This window comes from Melanotaenia boesemani, chromosome 3 (assembly GCF_017639745.1).
Source record: "Melanotaenia boesemani isolate fMelBoe1 chromosome 3, fMelBoe1.pri, whole genome shotgun sequence".
Taxonomy (NCBI): domain Eukaryota; kingdom Metazoa; phylum Chordata; class Actinopteri; order Atheriniformes; family Melanotaeniidae; genus Melanotaenia; species Melanotaenia boesemani.
Genome location: NC_055684.1, coordinates 25059762 through 25071740, shown reverse-complemented (window position 1 = coordinate 25071740; position 11979 = coordinate 25059762). Strand labels below are relative to the sequence as shown.

The 11979-nt window shown below is 37.4% G+C and overlaps 1 protein-coding gene across 2 annotated transcripts in view; it reads right to left on the bottom strand.

The window, feature by feature from the left end:
* Positions 1–210: 210 nt before the first annotated feature.
* pparg (peroxisome proliferator-activated receptor gamma) overlaps positions 211–11979 on the bottom strand; it is a 31693-nt gene continuing 19924 nt past the window's right edge. For both annotated transcript variants that reach the window (XM_041979462.1, XM_041979457.1), the window contains exons 4-9: positions 10792–10930; positions 6758–6957; positions 4782–4899; positions 3759–3955; positions 3129–3372; positions 211–1742 (exon numbers count right to left, since the gene is read on the bottom strand). In XM_041979462.1, the coding sequence (XP_041835396.1) occupies positions 1495–1742; positions 3129–3372; positions 3759–3955; positions 4782–4899; positions 6758–6957; positions 10792–10930 (1146 nt within the window). In that variant the 3' untranslated portion in view covers positions 211–1494. The remainder of the gene's footprint in view (positions 1743–3128; positions 3373–3758; positions 3956–4781; positions 4900–6757; positions 6958–10791; positions 10931–11979) is intronic.

Sequence of the window (11979 nt, the reverse complement as noted above, 5' to 3'; positions counted from 1 at the left end):
TTCCGGCACAGTTCAGCAGAGTTCAGATGTTGCAATCGCTCCAGCAGGGTGTGTGTGTGTGTGTTTGGTAAGAGACACAGAGGACAGCTGATGTCATGGCTGTAAAACTAGATTTCCAAGAGTCTTAGCGACTGGAATGCCTTCAAGGGAGACATCATTTGAAAATGGTTTTTAAAGCTAAATATGCAGACACAAAAGACAGACTTCAAGTAAAATGTTAAAAAATATTTTATTTACAGCTAATTTCTTCTTGTTTTTTCTCCTCAGTGGTATCAATCCACAGCTCCCACATATAAAAAAAAGTTCACAGTAAAAATGATAAATCAACCAATTTGCAGAATCTGAAATAAAACTAGGGCTCAAAAGCATGATGTATTTGAGGATTTAATACAAACAAAAACCAAACAAGGGACTATATAACTAAATTATTTCAATTTTTAATTTATTAATCCCGATCAGGAAATTCAACTCTGCATTTGACCCATCTCTAGATGTACTAGAGAGAGGTGGGCTGCCAAGTTTTTTGCACCTGCTGAGCAGTTGGGAGGGGTTAAGGGCCTTGCTCAAGGCCCACAGTGGTTCACCTCTGTTGGCACACCAAGGACTCAAACCTGGGTTTTTCTAGACCCAAGCCCACATCTGCAACCACTACGACAACCACTCCCCATACATGACATATGTATTATATATAAAAAGGTTTTAAAACAACATTTACTCTACAGAAATCTGGTTTTACAGGCACAATATGACAAATATGTTTTAATTAGCCAACAACGAGCTAACAATATCACTGTAATGTGTCTTTTGCTGGCTCCAGTTTCTCAGAGGTGTATGGGTCTGTACTAATCAGATTTCTGTTTTTGGATGTAGCTGATTAAAATAAGATAGCACCTTCACTTTGATGCCAAAATAGAAAACAACTGTTTATGTATAGTATTGCTTGTGTGAGCATTCATGGATTTGTGCGCATTCTGCTGAGCTATTGATGCATGCACACACTGCTGGTGCCTATGATGGCTGTAACGCAACATGTTGATAAGCTGCACATGAACAACTCATGTTATACTTCATGAGATGTGATTTAAAATATATTTCCCTGTAAGGCACGCTAGGTTTGCTGTGTTGAAACACCCCCCGTCTTTCACTTAGTCACTGACGATCTTCTTCCTCGGTGCAATAGCTGAAAGTTTCATATTTAACTTGGCAGACAACTCATAACAAAATATCTAGGCTCAGCAGTGGCTAAATGACTGCGCACCACATGTTATTCACATGCACGCTGTCTAGACAAGATCTAACAGATTCTGTATTTCTTTCATTGATTTCTCTTTTCCTGTTCTTCCCCATCCTCTTCTCAGTTTCAGTTACTCAGCCTGCTTGTCTACATCACCTTTTATCAACACACAAGCAGCACTTCTGAATGTACTTAATCTCAATTCATGTCTTTACTGTCTTCTATTTTTCTTTTTGCTTGTCCTTCACTCCTGCTGAATTTTAATACAAGTCCTTCATGATCTCCTGCAGCAGGGGGTGTAAGCAGATGTCCACCTCTGTCTTTTTCAGCAGTTGGATGAGGTGGACGTGATCAGTGACTATCTGACGTAGATCCGTCATCTTCTGGAGCAGCTTGGCAAACAGCTGCAGGGAGTCCGGGTGGTTTAGCTTCAGCTGCAGCTCCAGTGAATGAAGCACCGTCTCCTGAAGTTGTTCAATAGGCTTCACGTTGAGCAGGCCAGGCCGGTCTAGGCGGGTTACAGAGATGGGGGGGGGAGAAATCAGTGGCATGTCTTGACTTGACATTTGTAGGGGTCGGTTAACAGATACAAAATAAGAACAATTAAAGTGGTTATCTTTTTGTAAAAAATCTCAATTTTAAGTAATTATCTGACCAAGCTGTATTATAGCATTTTACAACGAGGCTTCTTATCTTAATTTATCCTATAATCATAGTTACTTAAGTTAATAATTTACCCAAATGTTGAATTTTATGCCTCATCATGTCCAAAGTGTGTGTTTTTTATCAATCCTAGCTAATCACTAATACAGGTCTAACTCATTAGGCTTGGTTCAGATATATGAGACTGCTTGAAGACAAAAGAAGTCGGTTTGGTTTCACACACAGGCATGACAAGTTTAAATCTATTTGTTTCCAAGAAACTGAGTTTACATCAAAGTTACTAGAGTGAAGACAGCACAAAGGCTTGTACGCCTCCTCCCACTGGTACTTTTCCTTTTACTATAAATCATTGCAAAAAGAGTAGAAACATGCAGAAACAAGAATGGAGGGACTCTCAGTCGGTCATGTGGTTGTCTGTGAAACCTCACCTTACTTGTTTTGTCTTCCCTATTGCACTAACATGGCACTTGCTGAGATGGATTCTCGCTGGATGCGATGCAGTAGCTGTTCATTGTTTGCATGTAAACCAGATTTAGCCACTTTTAGTTCTGCTCTACTTTCTTTCCAATGACATCCCTAAACCTCTCTGCAAACTGATAAATGGGTCAAGGCTGGCCATAGATAGCATGTAAAACAAGGCGGGGTGATAACTCAGACTACTGACAGCAGTCACCTCGTGTTTTTATATATTCACACTGATCTACTTAATGTGATGCCTTTACTTTGGTCAAAAATGTTTTGCTCAAACTAACCAGTGATGCCTAATAAATTCATTTAAGAGTCTGATTGTTCGTGAATGTTACATCTGAGCTAAAGAAAAAAGTCTGTGCACTTCTGGTAAAAAAATAGCAGGTTAAGAATTTTAAAAAGTCTTTACAGATTCAGGGAAATGTGTCAAATATTAAGCTGAGAAACAAAGTGTCAGTCTTGTATTTATTCTTTCAATATGAAGCTGTAAGGGGTAGAGGAAGTGGTTAACTTCGCTCCGTATAAAAGCTTAAGTGTAAAAATGATGTGGTGGTTGTAGTTTTAATTGGGGGTTGTGATCACACTTGTTTTGTTTTAGAACCAGTAGGTTCATGATCTTATGCAAACCTCAGCTAACGTGGACAAAGCAAGAACTTGAGTGGAACCAATTCACACAACTAAAAGAAAAAAATCTTATATGATTAAGGTTACTTAGACCATCTCTTTCATCAATATCACGCTCTAATGAAAAAAGAGCACTCACCCCCACTGAGGATAATAACAGCCAGAAACAGCGCCATGTCACTGTCATCCAGCTCCAGCATGTTAAACTTGACAGAGAACTCAAACTTTGGTTCCAACATTTGACAGAAAGGTTTCCTGAGACTCTTGAGGAACTCCCGCGTCATAAAAATCTGTCCGTAGGCGATCAGGGTGCCGTCTTTGTTCATCAGGGGTGACATCATGATAATCAAGACTTCAATCATTCCGTACTTCAGCAATGTTACCTGGAAAAGTGGAAGAGAGTCAGGAAAAATCCAAAGATCTGAACATTGTCAGAAATACTGGGTTTATATCTAAAATATCTCAATTGACAAGTAACAATTATTTTCATCATCAAATATTTTTCTGTTTAATATATCAAACAATTCCTGTCTGAAATTCAAACTGACTTATCTAAATTGTGCATGTTGTGAAAATCCAAATCGGTTTGATTTGTCATCGACTATTTGTGACATTTGTGACGATAAAACTTGTGATTCGTTTTGGCACCCAGAAATGATCAGAATGATTTCTTCATATCTTTCTAATAAAATGAATTCACAACAGACAGAAGAGACAGGTAATATGTTCAAATTAAAGCATGTGAGAATGAACAGCTGATGCATCTCACTTGATCATTGAGATCCAGGTTGATGAATCCTGGGATACTCTTAGCGAACTCTGTCACTTCTCTCACTGCTTCTGCTGAGCGTGACTGACAGCTCTGGAAGAAACGCAGCTCCACGGTGTCAGGAATTTGTCCACCTAAATCTGTCATTCCCAAAACTCCGTAATCTGACCCTGAGAGGGTTGCTGTGGTCCCTGAAACTGAGAGTGGTATATAAAAAACTTCAGTCTCTGACATATATGTTCAACATAAGGATTATTGTAAACACCAAACAAGTACCAGATGGATAAATAAATTTATAGTTCCAGAGAGAAATGTGAACAAATATAATTTTTGCTGGATTTATAAAGCTGACAAAAAAAAAAACAACAACTTTCTTTAAAAAACCTTAATCATCTTGAAACTGTATGCATGTGCATGAAGTTAACCCTTTACATTGGAACCACATCTAAATAAACATGACACTGAAAACAACAGCAAAGAAGCACGATTTTACTGAAAGTGAAACTGAGTCACTCATCATTAAAGCAGAGAAATGCTGAATGAAATCCAGTAGCGACTCTGTAGACTCAGTAAAAAACAGGTGAAAAAAAAAGAGAAAACAACAAAAAACAAGAGGCAAGAAGTGCATAAGCTTACACAAAGACAGGAGCACAGCTACGTCAAACCAAGTGCCTCAGAACTCAAGAATAATCTGAATCCTGAAGCAGTGCATGAGCCAGCTACCAACTCTAAACCATCTCTAGGACGGTCTTTCAACATCACTGGGGAAACCATATATTCTGAGCATATTGTTTATACATCTGGGCTCAGGTAGATTTCTTTAATACAAAGAGAAAGAAGGATGAAATTTGACACAACAAATATTTTTCAATGATTTCAAGAATCGTGACATAAAAACTACTTGATTTAAATGTTTCTTAATTTGTGAAAAATAAACAGAAAGAAAATAATAACAAACCAACAACAGGATTCGTACATGGAAACAAAATGTATTGCTTAATAATGCAATGTGACACTACTAACCTCCGTATCCAGCAGTATGGGTGGAGGTCTGCTGCTGGTGCTCCATGACGGGTATCTGCTTGCAATGAATAAACTGCTCTCCTTCCATTAGAGACTTCATGTCGTGGATGACGAAAGGCTGCAGGTGGAGAAGATTGTTGTGGGTAAAATGTGTGGACAGAAAACATGATGAGAAAAAGGAAAATAAAAATGAAATAAAATAAATAATTTTAGTTCCTTAAATGTCTTCTGAGGACGTGCACCAACAGATATAATCACAAACTGTCTGTGCACTTCGTTCATGGCTCATTGGTCAGGCTTGCTGGAGCTGACATCACATTTCATATATATATGATGAGGGAACTAAAAACATCTTTGCTGAACTCTGAGGTAAACTAAAACACTGTGTCTATTTATATGAAGCTTAACCGAGTTAGATTACATTTTTTAAACAATGACACCGACATGCACTGGCCTGAAGAATGAATGTCACCATTCATAAACTTAAACCTTCCTTATTTAAAGAGGGAAAAGGTGCAAAGTGCATCCACTCATTTTCTATACCGTTTATTCCAAATCAGGGTAGCAGGGAAGCTGGAGCCTATCCCAGCAATTAGACATGAGGCAGGATAGGTTGCCAGAGTGCAAAGTCCAACAGGGAAAAACACAAGGCTACTATAAAGAAGGTATGAAATAGAGAACCATTTCCAGCGTGAGTGAATGAAATAAGAGGTCTGTGAAACTGTGTGGGCTTCTTTGTGTAGGCGCCGCTTGAGCTGGAAATTTCTATATGTGTTTTTGTGTCAAAAACATTATATGTATGTAGTTTAGGTCAAATGCAGTACTTTTAAAACGTCAAATCTCTTATCACACCCACAGAATACACCCCTCCTCAATCACCACTTCCACCCAAACACAAAACTAAAAGCCCCCAAGAACAAAACCCCCTGAAAAATCCCAATTCTTCCTTTGTAGAGTTAAACAGAGATTTTACACGCTGATTATACATCAACTCATATCAAGGCCCTACATGTTCAAAAATGTAAATATTCTACAAAAGTTAAAATCATTGACTACCAATTTGTTTTAGGAGGTTTGGGAAGCAGGCTGTGGTTTAGTAAATAACCCGGGGGTGCTCAGCAAAAGGATGAATCAGTGTCATTTGGCCTCTATCGCTGTCATGAACAGTCATAACAAGCAGACGAAAGACATGCGGAGAAACCTTGAGTAAATCAGACATAACCAAGACAAACACTACAGCCAAAAAAAAAAAAAAAAAAAACCAAAACAAAACAATAAAAAAAGCTTGACATTTTGAGCGGCAGTGTTAAAGAATAGCAGAGTGCAGGATAGCCACATTGGTGTTTTCACAGCTCCACCACTGTAATCCGAGAAACTTTCTTACAGCCAAGAAACCAGTTGATCCACTTGAGTTGTTAGAGCAGCAATAACTGCCTAAGAACACTAAAAATTATCACCTGAAACGAGTGTGGTGATGTGAAAGAGACAATGGTAGAAATATTTACATACACACAGTTTGTACCTCTACAAATCTTTTTCCAATAACAAAGATAAGACCATTCTGTCTTCTACTGAATGTTTACAGGTGAAAAAGTGTTCATTTTTATAGTCAAAAGACATTTTTAAGCCTTTATCTGATGTCTACTTGTCAAATTTACCAAAAATATAATGTAATAATCATAATCCCATGGACAGAATAGAAAAAGCTGAAAGAGAACAGCAACTGGTCTAGCAGCCCAGATCACAACAGGATGAGAATGGGCAGTAAATGTAGATAAATCCACAGATAAGGGAAGTCAAATACAGCTTTAACTTTAAATTTGAAGATAACAGCTTCCTCCAGCAATCTTTTTACTTTTGGATAGGAGACAGATTGGCTGTGTTTCAGTATAAAATGTGTACATTTTTACTTTCTCCTCCCGAAATTTATACACAAATAAATAGCATTTAAGTAGAACTTGGGCAGAGCTTCTTACCATGTTGTCTCCAGACTTCCCGGAGAGGATAGCCCTGGCCTTGGCCTTAGTGAGGGGGAAGTATTTCAGATAGGCTTCATACAGATGTCGGGCCAGGGCTCTCAGATCTGCTGCCTCCGGGTGCATGTGCTCCATGTCAGATGAGAACTCAGCCAGCAGTTTCTCCTTCTCGGCCTGAGGCATTCGTCCAAAACGAATAGCTGGGAAAGGAAACAGAAACACACATTGGAGCGCCACAGAAATCAGGCATTTTTTACATTTTCACACGTGCACAGAAAATACACATAACATGAAGACTTGCAGACTTCCCTTGATAGTTTCATGATTAATATAAAGACAACTCTGCAGGTTACATATATAAATTTCCACTTTTTATTAATAAATGTTTGACAGTTAAGGCAATCAACTCCCATGAAGCTGGAAAAGTCCCACCAATAGAAAAAAAAACCTCCTCTTGTTTGTTTACAATGTTCTCTGATACTACCTGACTTTTTATTACAGTGAAGCTTACATGAATGACATGATTTTAAGAAGAAATAGATGATCCAGTCTTTCCATATTTATTTTTTTTCTGTAATCTGACACAAACAAAATAAATGTTTGCTTCTTCGTAATTTCTGGTGGAGCTTTTTTAACTGCTGATGTTTAACTGTACTGATGGTTTCACTTCACTATCATGTTACAACTTTTTAAACAGGCGTTAAGTCAGTACATGAATTTTACGCACACTCTGGTGTGGGATAAAACCTCCCAGAGTTGCACTTAGAAATCAAAGATTTCTGAATGATAAACAGCTGTTTTACATAAGCAGAGACATGACGTAAATGTTCAAACAACTTTTACAAACGAGTCTCACTGTCAACGCTCTTCAGCGAGGGGGATAAATCCACTGTCAACCACACATGACAAATGGTTATGTTGTGTTCTTTTTAGGTGTGTCTCATGACACAACTTTTTGTTCATTTTGATAATGTCTTGTAATTACGTTTTCACAGCTCACTGAAAAACTAAACCTTTAGACCTTTTTTTTCTCCTGCCCCTTCAGTTGCTGCCAGTAATGTTACACTGAGATTTTATAAATACAAAGGAGTGCAGAACGATTTCCATTTATGAAAAGATGTGTTTTGTCTTTGAATAGTCAGAGTAGTTGACAGATTTAATGATCTGACATTTAGGAGTATTCATAACTTTTTAGTTTATCTTCTTTATTTAATGTCTAATGAAAAAACTGAGTATTTTCCACCGCTTACAATTGTTTTCTAAACCTTTTCTTTTAATCAATTTTTATTAAAAAAAATATACAACTAAGCTCAATTACTTTAAATATCTTCATTACTAAAGTTATATTTCACTTATTAAAGTTTAAATTGCACTGATTTTGATGACAGCCACATAAAATTTCATGCCAAGTTGTGTCATAGTTGAATTGTTTTATGTAGATGGAAGTCATTAATTATCCCTCACCTCTTCTTAAGGGTATTCTCAGCTTTTAGTGCTGCATGCATGTGATTGTGTAATGCTGACTATGTGATAAATACACACCTTAAGCAAATTAAAACAAATGAAAGTGGCTCTGCCAGTTACTGGACAACGAGCAAGCAGCAGTGACACAGCACATTGTGGAAATCAGTTGACTTGTTGTGGTCTGAGATGTCAATCATTGATGAAATAAAAACCCACACAGGGCACAAGTAACAGCAGACAGATATGAAAGATTGTGGAGACAGGGAGAGAGACAGAGAGATAAGCTGAAGGAGAGGAAAAACACACTAATTATAGTAGACATACCTGATCTAAATGTGCAGCACTGCTCAATTTAAAACTCTTAGTTCTCCGACTGAATTTTAGCTCAGCTAGGTTTGACAGTAATTAAAAACATTTCTCTTACAATAAAAGGTTGTAAAAGCTGTATTGCCAATACTGTCATCCAGGACAAATCTGGAAAATATTTTTAACTTAAAACCTTTATGTCAAAACACTGCTTCTTTTAAACTTTTAACGCACTGAGCAGTGAAAGTTAGACATAAGTTAGACATCAGTGAGGATAGGGTGAAACAATTTTCTTTGTAAAATCAAAATCGCAATGTTTTTAAAAGCAAAACTAGTTCGTTTTGTTTGGGATTCATTTTTCAGACTGGAAATGTAAGTTATGTACACTATCACTCAAATGATTGGGATCACGTTCCCATTAAATCCAATGATCCAATGGGGAAAGTGATCCCAAACATTTGAGCAGTAGTGCATACAACTGAATGTCAAAATTCAAGCAGCAGAGGAATGGGGCTTCTCCACACCATCGCCAAGCTCTGTGGTGTTCATGGTGGTTGGTGATAGAAAGTTTTGAAATGAACAACCTTGTCAGTGTTATCTTGCTTCAGTAGATAAAATCAAGCATGACCAGAGCATTCAAGTACACCGGCTTTGGTGACTATTTCCTGCATCTTTTACATTCTTTAACAGCAGACTTATATTATTTATCAGAATTTCTGCTGTCAACCAAACTTTAGCAGAGCTTCAACAACTGAATCATGGTTTTGATTTATTCATTACATTTGACCTGTGACATCAGACACCTCTTAATAAAGGCTGGGAAGCATTTTTCAGCACAAAAGACAAATGGAGCTGTTGGTTTATGAAATAAGGACTTGCTGACATCGATATTCCTAGGAGATATTTTTAGAAATCATCTAGGGTCACAGTGAAAAGACTGTAAGTTGTTCCACCCTAACAGGTGCAACAAAACTAACAGGAGAGTCGGGGAGATGACAATCAAGCACAAGCTGCGAGCACTCGTATAGTCACGAGCTCCATGCTCAAACACACCTGAAGAGGCGGAGCCAGTCAGGCTTCAGTGACCAGCAATGGCTAACAAAACAAAGCCATTCTGTAGCCACACAGTGGTGGGTGAGGAACAAGGTCTTACTATAAAGTAGACAATTTTTCATCATACAAACTTTTATTAAGTTTGCAAAAGTGCTGTCATCTGATACCTTTCATCTTTAAGGGCAGTGAGCAATTTCACTCACAACAAAACAGAACAATTTATCATTTATATTTTGCAGGTTTAATACTCTTCTTTAAATAAAGCAGTTTAACTTAAAGTGCTGGATGTATTGTATTTTTCTGTTTTTGACCTTGAAAAAGCTTTTATTTGAAGTAAAACAGCACTTTGGTGTTTATTTAAACTGTTGGTTTGTTACCAAAGCTTTTTTACTGGTGCAGTTTGGATAGAAAAAAATAATCATATTTTGCATTTTGGTTGGTTTTAGCAGCTCTGCTGACACCTGTAGTGCTGGTGATCGCAAATGGAGAAAGTAAGTCTGGAGCGACATTTTCCACTTACTGAATAGGGTTGGAAGTATGCTAATCAACAGTGTGCAATCACAAACAACAAGTAAATTCTAGTATGATAATAGCTTTGTTACTATATGAGATAGTAACAGTAAAAACAATAATAATACTGATGATATCAGAACCCTGAATTCACATGTCTTTGCAAATAAACAAGGGGGGTGGGGGGGGGTTAAAGTTAGCAGTTGGCCACAACTTCATCTTTGCATTATGGTACATGTCGGTAGACACACCTAATCAATGATGGAAACTGAAACATGACCCGTTCAATAAAGACCAAAGACCACAGAAGAAGTAACTGGCAACGTATAAGGCAGGGGTGTAGACTGCTACACAGACTTCTACCACACCCCTAAGACTATATTTGTAATAGTGTGGTCAGCAAAGTGTGGGCTGTTTTCAGAGAGCATCACTAGCAGAAGAGTTGTTCTGTGCAGAGAGGTTTCCTGGACCACAACTTCAAAGAAAAATATGTATTTTGTTTACCTACATCTACTTATTTTTAGTGAACATAAATGGAGGGTTTCATTCCTGTCTGAAGAAAAGGTGTGAAAATGAAAAAAGCAAGAGTATTCAGAAGCTCTGATGTCTGTTTTTGTCATGCTACTACAACTACAATTGTTTTAGCATCCTATGTAAGACTATTGCTGATAAACATGTTTATGACACCATCACCATCTTACCGTTGTGTGACATGCCAACATTGAGGCACTTCTGGAAACGACAGTATTGGCATTTGTTGCGGGACTTCTTGTGAATGCGACAGTGAAGATCACAGTGATCGTAAACCAACTTTAACCTGATTGTGCGCCTGAAGAAACCCTACAAGAAGAAAAACAGTTATTATTACAGATGGATACAACAATCTTATTATGTTTTATTACTTTGGATTTGCTTGTTTTTTAGACATGCATCACCTGACTGTAAGACATTTTCTCGTTTGGAAAAAAAAGTCAAATAAGACAGAAAGATTTTTTTTTTTTTTGTTGGACTGAGCGGCCCATTAGACACTAATAATAGTGGTGTATCTACTCTGTAAAAACAGATAACTTTGTCTAGGTTACATTTGTATTAAAGAAAACAAATTGTGACACGTTCATTTCTTCTAAAATGCAAGGCTTTACTCGTTATTTTTAATAATTAATCTGTGAGTAAGTCAATTGTGTTGTGTCAAGAGTGTATCTAAAAGTTGATTGTGTTTCAGGGTGGATTGGTGCTTTCATGTATTTAACCTTAGGACCAGTGAAGCCATAAGATCTGCACTTATCTCAGCTATTAAGTTTGTGGTCATGGTCAACCTCACAAAACACACACCCAGTCACACATTTTTTGATCATGGCAGTATTTGTCTATGCTGATTTTACAAACCAATAGATAAACTGAACAGTGTAGAAAAGACAGTAAAACAAAATCCTGAGGGGCTGCAAGATTTATAAGGATTTTATGTAAGCATATAAATTCCCACCTTAACTCTGTGTGAATGCTCTTGTATTTTGAATCCACACAACTAAGATCCACAGATGTTCCACTTTTATTCATGGGTTATTTACAGTAGAAGGAAGTTAAAGAGGGTCAAGACTCCGCCTCAATAAAGAATGTTTTCTGCTTTTAAACAATTAAGGGATTGCCTGCTTGGCTGACCCCCCTCTTCTGGAGAGTCTCCCCTGAGACCCTAAGAGAACAATAACTACTGTACCTTACCTTCATTCAACCTCTGTAGGGACAGTATGACTGAAAGGACAGAAAAACTGGAATGTAGCACAACTGTACTAATATGACATGGATTATTAAGATCAAATTGGACTTTTGTGCTTTTATATACAAATAATCCCCGTCAACAAAAACAATCTCAAATATGAGCATAGCAAGTT